At 37.4% G+C, this 12607-nt stretch overlaps 1 protein-coding gene across 1 annotated transcript in view; it reads right to left on the bottom strand.

Moving 5' to 3' along the window:
- LOC136840666 (FAD synthase-like) overlaps window positions 1-12607 on the bottom strand; it is a 45713-nt gene extending 33106 nt beyond the window's left edge. Inside the window, exons 1-6 of the mRNA XM_067107376.1 lie at window positions 12316-12607; window positions 8206-8300; window positions 7223-7346; window positions 6330-6442; window positions 2062-2205; window positions 1204-1349 (exon numbers count right to left, since the gene is read on the bottom strand). Of these exons, the coding sequence (XP_066963477.1) occupies window positions 1204-1349; window positions 2062-2205; window positions 6330-6442; window positions 7223-7346; window positions 8206-8300; window positions 12316-12529 (836 nt within the window). The 5' untranslated portion in view covers window positions 12530-12607. The remainder of the gene's footprint in view (window positions 1-1203; window positions 1350-2061; window positions 2206-6329; window positions 6443-7222; window positions 7347-8205; window positions 8301-12315) is intronic.

Below are 12607 nucleotides of genomic sequence, written 5' to 3'. Positions count from 1 at the left end.
TGGTTCTGGAACAGGCAGGGGAGCTGAAAAGGAAGAAGGATTAGATATCTTAACACTACTACTATCGCTATCTGAGAAATGTTGAAGAAGACTAGCTATTGAATTTTGTTCACTAATTGCAATCCTATCCTCTATCTGTTTGACTACCTTTGAACCCGCTAATTCCATCAACTGATCTGTAGCAGAAGCCTGAGACACTTGAGGCAACGAGAATCTGACCAACATCTGCCACCCTTACTAGCCAAAGACTTGCGATGACGAATGTAATCATCCCTCTCTTGTGCCTTCCAACAGGAACATTCATCGCAATGAGTCTGGACGTCACATTTAACCTTCCTACATACCTGACAGAATGTCTATCATGTCTCAAGGTACTCATCTGTCTTTGCAGGAAGAAGCCGCGATGAGCGCCAGCATCTACTGTCATAGGGGCAGTCAAGGCTGACGTCAAAGCCGATGGTGCGGTAGTAGAAGGTGAAAAAGTCCGTGACAAACAATCGAGACTAAAACCAGCGAGTCCAAATCCAAAAGACATTCCACATCGAAGATATCCAGAAAATCCAGGAGAAAAACCGTTAAATACAATCCAGGTCTTCACCAGAAGTCCAAAATACAAAGAGAAGTCAGGCAATAGGATTAAAACCTTGCACTGCAGAAGGAAACAACCTTCCAGCAGCACGAACAAAAAGCAATTGACGAAAATGGGGCTTGTCGGCGCACACCTGTGTCAGCGTTGCCAACCGTTTGTTATGGTAGCTCAAGTGACAAAATTTCACCTGCAGCGTTGGTGACACTGGCTGTTAAAATTCCCACTATAGTGGGATGGGTAACTGAGAGTTGTTCGGGCTAGTGGGATTAAAGGCTAATTCAGGTGTTCAGGGAGTGCATTGCAATACACATTTTACAAAGAGCAAATTTGTCTAAGCCTATAAAGGAAGTTTATGAGTGAAAAACAATTACGATTAAAGTGTCTAAAGAGCCAAAATTCTCTGAAATCATGACTTTATGCTGTGTGCAAGGCAACAGACACAAAGAATGACTTTTTCCCACATAGGCATTATGGAACTTTTATACATAACCTGCTGCCTGGAGCTTGAAGAACTGTTAGTGTGGGGCTCTGAAAGAGATTGATGGATGGAAAATAAGGTTAGTGTCAAGTATACAACAGATTTATGATGAAAAAAGCATGACTGTAGTACATACCTGTGAAAGAGCTTTGGGTAAGAACCAATAGCCACTGATGGAAAGGTTTTAACAGTTTTATTCAGCATGGAGGCTATAGAAACTTCGTCAGTCGTCAAATATATTGATCCTACATGGAACCCTGTACCAGGCTTGTGGAAAAGCTTCTGTAAATGGAATTCAATATTTGTAAATGCAAAATTTATCATCCCATCACAAAAAACCACAAACTCACTGACAGTTTCTCTCAGGCAAAACAGAGACATCAAAGAACATGCACACAATACAAGTTACCAATATATATATATAAATAAAATAACATTGTAATAATTTATTTTCAATAAAATCAAACCTCTTACTTTACTTATGCTATGCTGACCAATATACAATGGCATCAGCGAAAACATTAGTCCTCACAAAGCATCAGAAAACAGAAAGGGCAGCATCCAAGTCTGAAGGTGGAGGGTCTCTCTCTACATTTTCCATTTACATGATGTTGAAATATCACTTTAAAGCACCATTGACCTTTATTTTCTTCTAACATTATTGTTTATGAAGGTACAGTATTCTGTATGTAAGGCAACTGTTTGTTTCATAAGAATGCCCCTGTTATGTTACGTGACTGCTGTACTTGAATAAATTTGAGGCATTTTAATTTTTGATTTTTATATAATTTGGTATCCAACAATAAACCTATGAATTTTGTAATTAGGCTCATGGGCATTAGGAGGTTTCCAGTCCTTAATTCAATTTTCATGATCTTTCTTTTACCTGAAACCTCTACGAATATTTGCGGTGCATTAATTTCAAACATTTGCCTTAGATAACTGAACAAACAAATAACACAATTATACCTGTATTTCAGTCAAACCAACTTACCTTTCCTAACAAGCCAAATGCTCTTTCTAATAAGTGAGGGATTCCAGGGAAAACTGTGACATTTCTCACGCTGATGATTGGGTACTGGGATTTCAATCCTTTTTTTTTGTCCTCACCAAAATGCAGAACAGAGGATTCTGGAATCTATTGTACAAGAAAGTAATTATTATTATTATTATCATTATTATTATTATTATTATTATTCAGAAAATGAACCCTATTCATATGGAACAAGCCCACCACAGGGGCCATTGACCTGAAATTCAAGCCTCTAAAGAATATTATGGTGTTTATCTGAAAAAAGCAACAGAAGGTACAGTCCGACCTCTTAAATCCTGCACTCTGTGGATTGGATTACAAAATTTAGGCCAAAGGCCAAGCACTGGGACCTGTGGGGTCATTCAGTGCTGAGACGGAAATTGACAGTAAGAAGGTTTGAAAAGTGTAGCAGCAGGAAAACCTTGCTCCTGCACTGTGAAACAAGTGTTAGAGAGGGTGGAAAGTCAGAGGGAAGAAGGAATATGAACAGGGGCACAGAAAAAGGATGGAAAGGGGTTGCAGCTAGGGTCCGAAGGGACACCGCAAAGAACCTCAAGTAATGCCTATGGTGCACCACGTGAGGTGCACCGATGGCACTAACCCCTAACCCCCCAACTGGCCTGCACTTTGTGGTCTGGCAACTCCCATGATCCGGGACTTTTTTGAATTGGCCACCATTAGTTCCCGAGCGGCTACAAGGGCAGTACCGCATGTTTCCTCAGCTTTTGGATTTTTTCGGATTTCAGAACTGAAGCTCACTTCATAAATACACAAGCACAATTTATTTTCAACAAAAACATTCTGTGAAACTCAAAAAATATACAGCATACAAAAGACTGTAATTTGCACATATACTCATGTATCATGCAATCACTGAAGTTTCGTCCAAAATCATTATCTCATCATATACATTATGTGTTGTGCAAGATGTATTTTCAGTAGATTACATTAGCCTAAGCTTTCTATGCCTGTCTCAGTTTTGGTAGATATCACTGATAATGTACATTATCTGAGTTATCATTTAACTAATAAATAAGCTTAGACGCAAAAGTTCATTAGGTTAAATATGAATCTTCATACATTAAATCAGGCTTACCAACCTTGCGACTTGTCTGAGAATTCATTACTATTTCTTATAATTAACAACACTTATTAATGCATGCAAAACATTGGCATAAACAACAGCAAATCGTGACATAAACAAACGAATCAAGAAACAGCCATTTGCCGATGACAGTTACCGTAACTAACACGTTTATTAAGTAAGGGTTACGTTACAGCTGTCGACCTGATAAAAATTTGCTAATTTTCCATTGTGACTTCCATATATAAATACAAACTAAATCTTTATTCATCCTTCATGCAATGGAGAGGAAAGTATTATGAAAGAATGTCGCTAAATTTACAGTTGTAGCTGTGACAGAAGCAACAAATAATGTGCAGGCCACAAAACGTTTTGGAGGAGGCAAAAGCAACGTCCGATATTGGCGAAATCACACTTTTAGTTCATTTAATTTACCGCATTTATAAATAGAGTAAGTTGCATTTTTAACCCCAGCTCTGATAATTTACAAAAAAAAATCAACCTCCAAAATGCATTTCATTTAGCAACTAACGGTTGTGATGATGTCAGTAAAATGCAATCAGCTGGTGATTTCAAGAATGTAAACTTTACTAGAATGCAAATGGTGCCTGATCGCTATGTTCAAAAATTATAATACAATATGATAATAATTTGTGAAACATAATTGCATACTGTAAGTACAACAACAGTTTTAATGAAATCATCATTATTCTTAATACAACTATACAGTATTATTTGACTTTTGCAAATGGATATCTGTCAGTGTAACACCCTAACTGGGGCCAATAGTTTATCTCTCTCTCTCTCTCTCTCTCTCTCTCTCTCTCTCTCTCTCTCTCTCTCTCTCTCTCTCTCTCTCTCTCTCTCTCTCACAATATGCAAGTTTAAAGAAACAAAAGCAGCAAATTTTCAGGCTTTTGCTGAAAATGAAAGCCAGAAAAGTTTGAAGTGCCAGGAGATCAGAATTCGACAGTGCGCTTATAAAGTGGTTTAAGTTCCAACGCAGCTAAGGTGTAAGCATTTCCAAAGAGATGCATATGGAGCAGGCCAGCATTTGCCTAAGGAAGTAAACCTAATGAATTGACGGTGATTATTCATAAGCTTTGTTCTACTTTTGATAACACAGCACTATATATGAGGAATGAGCTGGCAAGACTTTGTTTACACGGGTTTTTTAAGGGGTGATTTCTGTCATCTGGGATTTTCTGTGGTCCGGCAGTGGCCTGGTCCCAAGGGTGTCAGTTTTAAGAGGTCAGACTGTAATAGGAAATACACAAAGAAGGGATTGGTTATAAGAAAAGAAACAAAATTAAAAAATCAATGAATAAATAGATAAAACTGTAAGTGTAAAAAACTACATGAAATGGAGAAATAAAACCAAAAATTACCAAAAGCTATTAAGAACCTCATGATTTTAATAATCCCATCTTGTTATATCAGCCAACTGCTCCATAAAGCTGAATCTTAAATTATAGTTCTAATGGTTGTAAATCTGGTTACTGAATATTCAAGATTACATTCTGCTTGGGCCAATTATTTCCATATAAAGCAAAGTGAAAAACATAGCCGAGTGAAACACATTTATATAATTTTTCAAAAACAAAATTAATCTTTTTATACAATACTTATATAATTTTTGTGAATCAAAATAAATTTTTTCAAACAAACGTATAAGTTTACAGAGCCCATTTTTCTTGCCAAGGTAATGCTCCAGACAAAACTTCTACAAACAAAACATAAATACTACTGTAGGCCTGATCTGTGCCCACTTGGTCAGAATCATCTGTCCTTGGCTGTAAAGCTAGTTCATCCTTCATGTGGTAACACCTTTGATGGCTGGAATGTTGGACACAGAAACCTATTTAAAAAATATAGGAAACCTGACTAGGGTAGTATAGCCACATTACATCTTGGACATTCCCAAAATCATACCATAACCCTGGACAACCAATGAATTATACACCAACCTAAACGACTGTTCAGAATTCAAAGAAATACGAATTATTCATGGTGTATTTTTTTTTATAATAAGCATTAGTCAAAGACAAAAAATACCCTTAAAAATGTGACAATAACAAGAAAAATATGTCACTCTAATTTCATCATATCAGCCTAGCCATCCGGAACAATGTATTTATGATCAGGCAGCTACCATGGAATGGAACACAAAATTTAGGCCCAAGACCAAGCGCTAGGACCTATGAGGACATTCAGCACTGAAAGAGATGGAAGACAGAGAATATCAGCAGATGCAAAGAAAAAGGAATGAAAGGGGTTGCAGTAAGGGGCCAAAGGGATGCCTAGAGAGCACTGAATGAGGTGCACTAATGACATTACTCCCCTGCAGGAAGGTAACTATCATAACGTTGAAAGGTATTGCACTGTATGCCATGTGCATGTATGTGTACAATATCTCTACTGAATTCTGTGTAACAAGAAAATTAAAACACAGCCACAAGATTACCAGTAGTACTGAATACTGTCGTAGTGAATATTTTTTAAATTAAATGCCACTACATTTCACATTTGCAAGATTTTCTATTGCATACTCTCTCTCTCTCTCTCTCTCTCTCTCTCTCTCTCTCTCTCTCTCTCTCTCTCTCTCTCTCTCTCTCTCTCTCTCTCTCTCTCTCATGCAGAGCTGATAACACACCATAGAGCACATGCAATCCGCAGAACTGAGGCCAATTTTGTTTGTGAATTTATTACCACTAAACCTAATACATTTGACTACCACTTTCTTCGCCACCCCTCCTCACCATTAAGCCCATTGGCACATGACATTCTCATTATAATAATCAGTGATCATACATTACTCAATTAGTCTGCCTGGCTAAATGGGAATGTTATTAGGAAACTCACTTGTAAATATTTAAGGAAAAGATAAATTATACAAAACCATTACCAAGGACTGTATAAGAAACTCAACTGGTAGAATATGAATAAAAAAAAAACCGTGAAGATACAAGAGAGTAAAAACTATTAACTATAATGGCAATGAGTGTACCAGATGCAAAACTAGTTTGTTGGTGTTACTGTGAGTTGCTGACTACAGGACAGGCAACTATAAAGTTAATGGGTTGTGTCAAAGCCATTTTGTGTATATCAAGACATTAGCATCACAAGTCCGCAAGAAAAAACTTACATGTGCCATTTTCATTGTTGGTGAGGATAAGTCATCTGTTTTGAAATATGTTTTTAAAAAACCAACTAACATTGGGTGAGGATAAACTTTCTCCCCAAACGCTGCTGCCACACCTGGAAAAAGATATGTTACAGTGAAAAAAAAGGCACTGCCATCTAACGTCAGGTGGACAAAGACACCGCAGACATTCCTCTTTCTTCTAAATAGAATAGACAGTTCCAATGCATGTACATAAGAGTGGAAAAAGACAATTGAAACTTGAAGGCAAACAGAATTCATCGATTTTTTTACTGGGTTTTTGCCTTTTATAAGAGTAATGTATTACTTACAATGCTGCTCACTGTTTTTCATTCAAGCTCCAAGGTCATACATTTTCACATTACAAAAAACTTAAATGAATGATTTTGAGAAAAAATTATTAAAATCAGCACGGCTCTTCCCATTAAGTAAACAACCAGTCTCCTTGTCAGAAGAATAACACTGGTTCGGCTGGGTGCCTTATGTACATTATATACAACATTTTACAATAAACCTACGGCTCATTCATGACTAAAATGAAGTTATGGTACTCAATTTTATAGAGTACTGCAATTAATTACAAGGACAGTTTTTGGCACCAGCTATTTTCTGGTTGACTTACAGCTGACCCTTGTCTAGTGATGGCATATGCTAGTGACTATCATTTTCCCATTATCCAAAGGAATTAAACATGTCTCAGCCGACAAGGCTATAGTTAAATTTCAATCAGGTTACCAATAACCAACAAAGACTGTCTATTAAAATTATGAAATTACTGTTCTAGTTTTAGTCTTCACACCAAGTAAAAGATACTGTATATTCACAACCAGCTCCATTTGAGACTATCACCTGGACTACATGCAAAGAAAACTAACCTTCGAAGGTGATATCATCGTGAGTAGGGCCAATGCCACCGGACGTGAGAACAAAAGTATACTTTTCAGAAAACTGGTTAACTTCCTTGGCAATAATTTGAAGATCATCAGGAATCACTGATATCTGCAATGCAAAAAAAATTATTGTAGTTGCAAAAATGTGATAACATTATGATATAATTATTTTGATTACACTCATTTTATTAAGAAAATAATAACTTGAAAGTTAACGATAACCATCTCTAAATGCAGAAGTGCTAAAGATTCATATGGCATATATAATTAATACCAGTACAGGCAGTCCCCGGTTTAATAACTTGTTCGAGGTTATATTCATCAGAAATTATTTCCCGCTTACGATGCATGTTCGAGGGTTCTGACCTTTCCATCCGATCGGAAGAAATATGGCCCCAAAACGGCAGAATAACCATAATTTGAAGGTTTTTTTTTGTAAAACTCAATAATAATGCAGTTTACGTCGTTTACAATGCACCCAGAGCATTAAAAGTAAGGTTTTCTTATGATTTTTGACGATTTTCGACGATTTTCCGGCTTACGATGATTTTCGGGTTACAACGCGGCGCAAGAACGGAACCCCCGTCGTAAACCGGGGACCACCTGTACTTAAATTTTCTGACCTTTCCCTCCTACTTCTGCAATTTAAAAGATTACGAAAGCTTAATATGTATGAAATAAGATTCTTACATTAACTACTGTATTATATTTAAACAGAAAAATAAAACATGGGTGATGAGGATTTGTTTTACTGAAAAGCCACAAACAGGTTTAAATACTACACCTTATACTTAGAATACATACAAAAAAAAACTGGACCCTGACTTTCCTTTCCTTATTAAAACTTATACAATACAGTACAGGAATGTACAGTACAGTGCAGTATATGCAAATGAGTCAATCCAAATTCATGCAATTAGCATTTGTTTACTGGTACTGCTAATCTAACTAACTCCATTTAAACTTACCCTCTCTACTCTGACACCAAGACTGTAGAGCTGCTTTGTCAGGAAGTGGGAGTTCGTATCTAGCGTCTGCCCTTTCAGGATTTCATCCCCGATGACTGAAATAAAAATGAAACTAAAAACCCACACCTCTAAAATCAAGAGTTCATAAAAAACCACTATGGGAAATCAACCTGTAAAGAGAAACGAGCTATCAGAGAAGGTGATAAATAATTAAACATGAAAGAATAGAAAATAAACTCGACACACACGAATTCAGGAGAAATCAGCAGAAAGCAGGAATGAATTTGCTCCCAACTTAAAATAAGTATTTTCGTAATTGTTCACCTTATAAGACATGGAACTATAAACTTTGAAGTTTACCAGAATGGTATCAGTATGTAACATGTTTTCCTGCCGTGCCAAAACTATGAATTTGATAACTACAATATGTCTGTAAGAGGTATACAATTCCAAATCAAGTATGAAAACCTGCTAGGGTATGAAAATGTTTACCTCTGTTATAAGGAGTAACAGCATATATGCTATTATAAAATGAGCTAAAGCTACCAGTGGGCATTCATACAAAAACTGCTCACAAGTTTGGTAAGAGAAATGGGGGGTTGATGATAAATTCACTGCTACACAAATCAAAATTCTTGACCGCTTTGCAAAATCAATAAGTTAAAGTCCTAAACAGTGCCATCAGACTAAAAATAAAAAAAAATAAAAAAAACAGAAAATTAAAGAAAATTGGTTTAAGCACATGAAAACAATTGCTCAGCTACACGAAGAAAGGAAATGCCGTATCACTGGATATGCATATGAACAAAAACGAAAGACAGTCAGGACAATGTCTAACTCAAAGCAAACCACAGTGCTTAGTAAATGCCAATAGATACTGTCAGAAAGGTGTTAAAAAGGTCTACTCATCCATGAATACTGCATGCATAACACTCACACACACACACAAGCACAGTTTAAACAAAAATTTTAGGTGGAAATGAAGAACTATAAATAAAAACAAGAATTCTTATACAGTTGTATTCAAAGTTTTAAAAGACATGTTACAATGCATGATAAACCTCAGCCTTATTTCGCAAGAACCAACATATCAGGTTATCAATTTGCAAATACAGGCAGTCCCCAGTTCACAACGGGTCCGGCTTATGATGTTCCGAGGTTACAACGCTTTTCAAATATATTCATCAGAAATTATTTCCCGGTTTACAACGCATGTCCAGGGTTATGACGTGTCGTACGCTGATCCGATGGAAGAAATATCGCCAAAAAATGGCAGAATAATAAAAATTTGGAGGCTTTTTTGATGAAAAACTCAATAAAAATGCAGTTTACATCGTTTTTAATACAGCCAAAGCATTAAAGTAAGGTTTTCTTAGGATTTTTGACAATTTTCAACGATTTTTCGGTTTACGACGATTTTCGGTTTACGACACGACGTAAAAACGGAACCCCCATCGTAAACCGGGGACTGCCTGTATTGTCAAAATGCATATCCAGCACCCTAACTGTGCTTTCTAAAAACAAAGTGGTATCACAAAATTAATGTATGCAAATTTAGCTAATAACTGATGTTACAATAAAAAGCAATTAGTTTAAAATGGGTACAATTTATGGCTCTCTGCATCAGGTCCACTTGGGATGTTCAGATGGGGCAAATCAAACACACAGCATGCGCCCATTCCCTGGAACAGGTAAGACCCTGCACGTTAGGTTGGGTTCCACTCCCTGTATTTTACTCTATAAATATAAATTACTACCATTAAGATCAGATCAGGTTGGTGGAGCAGCACAAAGGCAAAGCCACCAGTCAGGTAAGACCCTGCACACAAGGTCAGGTGGTAAATGTAAAGGAGATGGCAGTATGAAGATATTGTTTATTAATATAATTATCTGACTGAAGACAAGAAAAGGATGTACGTATATAATGCAGTATACGTAAGATAGCCTAATATGAGAAATTTATCATCTTTTGTTGCTATTTTTACTTTCATCCCCAAGGGGCTGGTGCTAAATATGGCACCCTGCAGAACTTGCACCATGTTTAGTACCAGTCCCTGGGGAATTTTCTATATTGTTTCATAAAAAAATTAGGTAGAACTAAGCAAGAGCTCTGCATCACGTATTACTTTGGAAACTGATTTTTCCTATAGTATTTTGGTTGTTTATTAAGAATTTACTGTTATTTTTTGTCAGCCACTGCAATTAACCTGTAATTAACCTCAGAAGTTGTGCGTTGACCATCCTAGAATGCTGTCGTGCACGCGCAGTGTTATAGGGGAGCTTTTGGTAAAAAGTGGAGTTTCCTTTACCGGGGGGCCGCCCCAACTAAGTAACATGGCCTGCTAGGTTGGGTTAGGTTAGGGTATATTAGGTTAGTATAGTTCATTTTATAATAGGTTTCCTTACCCAGTCCCTTCTTAAACATATGGCTCCCTGATGACTTGCGCATGCGCAGAACCATTCCATAACAACATGGCAGTCCAGTCTTTCTCCCAACATTTCCAAAATCCTGCATTCCCAAAGGGTCCCAAACCATGATGGGTAGATATGAGGTTAATAATAATTGACTGACAATAAACACCACCACCTCCTTCATCAGCAACACTAAAAGTATGGGAAAAATCAATTTCCAAGGTAATAGATCATGAGAACTCTTGCTTAGAAATACCAGAAATTCTATCAATAAACAATATGCTTGCCCAGCTGTCCCCTTTACATTTGTCACTAATCTTAAGGTAGGATTTATCCTTGCAAATTGCTGACGCTCCACGTTTGTGCTTCACAACTATTTAATGATCTTTACTAACCACACACAAACACACATGGTCTTGGTTATAAATTCTTTTAAACTGCTTAATGTGTAATTTATGATAGGCTATGCTTCTCATTTTTTTTTATTCCCCTATCCAAAACTCTAGTTTCTTAAAAATATACCACAAAACCGCTATGCTTCTCATTTTTTTTTATTCCCTTATCCAAAACTCTAGTTTCTTAAAAACATACCACAAAACCATTAATTGTGTACTATGGTATGCTGGAATACAAAAAAAAAACTTGTTTGCACCAATAACACTGGCCATCAATGCATAAAACATACAACAGACTAAACATTAGAAAACTAGTAAAAAATGCGCTGAAGGAACTTCAGCGCAATCAAGTTTTCTGTACAGCGTGTAATCAAGGCCACCGAAAATAGATCTACCTTTCAGTGGGCTCAGTATAATGCTGTATGAGCTGCTGCCCATGAAACTTCAACCACGGAACGGTGGTGACCTATCCTATATCGTTGCCAGAAGCACAATTATGGCTAACTTTAACCTTAAATAAAATAAAAACTACTGAGGCTAAAGGGCTGCAATTTGGTATGTTTGATGATTGGGGAGTGGATGATCAACATACCAATTTGCAGCCCTCTAGCCTCAGTGGTTTTTAAGATCTGAGGGCAGACAGAAAAAGTGCGGACAGAAAAAAAGTGTGGACGGACAGACAAAGCTGGCACAATGGTTTTCTTTTACAGAAAACTAAAAGTAGGAAGTCACGACTTACTTTGGGGAGCTTTCATCCCCCTGCCAGGTTAGGATATAGTGCCTTAGGTTAGGTTAGGTGAAGGTAACTCTGATTAGGTCATAATCATTCTGAACTGCCTACTAGGTTTATTGTAGCCCTGGCCCCTCATTCTGCATTCACTCCAAAAAAAATTAGGGTATCAGAGGCCTTCATATGCCCCGTCGTCAACGCTACCGCCCATTTACCTCGATGTCAAAATAAGCAAGGTCTGAATTCTCGAAAATGATAACAACCACTTTCTTATTTATAATGCCAGCTGTTAATCATGATCTAAACTTTCACGAAGGAAAACCAGGAATTCTTATGACAAATAACAACCACATTCTTACTTATAACACCAGCTATTGGCACTTGCTTCGGTAAAGTCTAAGTTGACCACCTAAATGCATCATACATAAAATAGTGCAAGCAGTCGAAAAAATAAGACGTATCAGGTGCCTGCATATGCCCAGTCGCCTGCGGTAATGCGGTAATGCCTATTAACCTGGACGTCGGAATAACCGTGGCCTAAACTTTCGCAAAAGATAACCACCACATCCTTACTTATGATCCCAGCCGTCGGCACTTGGCTCGGTGAAATATGTGAAGAGGAGGAAGAAGGCTCAGCATCTCGCGAGGAGGCCATTCTCGAAAAGGTTGTACTAAGTTCCTCGAAGAGGATGACATGCGGTTTCAGAGGTCGCAACCTTCGTAAGCACTTAATTGCCACGGAACACCTGACGATCCCTCCACGTAAACCCTGACATATCAATTGCATTCCTTTGCGAAAAAATACCCTCTTCCTATTGGCCCGGTTGCCCGAAATACCCCTTCGAGGCCAAAGTTCTCAGAACTG

Source organism: Macrobrachium rosenbergii, chromosome 8 (genome assembly GCF_040412425.1).
Source record: "Macrobrachium rosenbergii isolate ZJJX-2024 chromosome 8, ASM4041242v1, whole genome shotgun sequence".
NCBI lineage: Eukaryota > Metazoa > Arthropoda > Malacostraca > Decapoda > Palaemonidae > Macrobrachium > Macrobrachium rosenbergii.
This window is presented reverse-complemented; position numbering and strand designations above follow the sequence as displayed.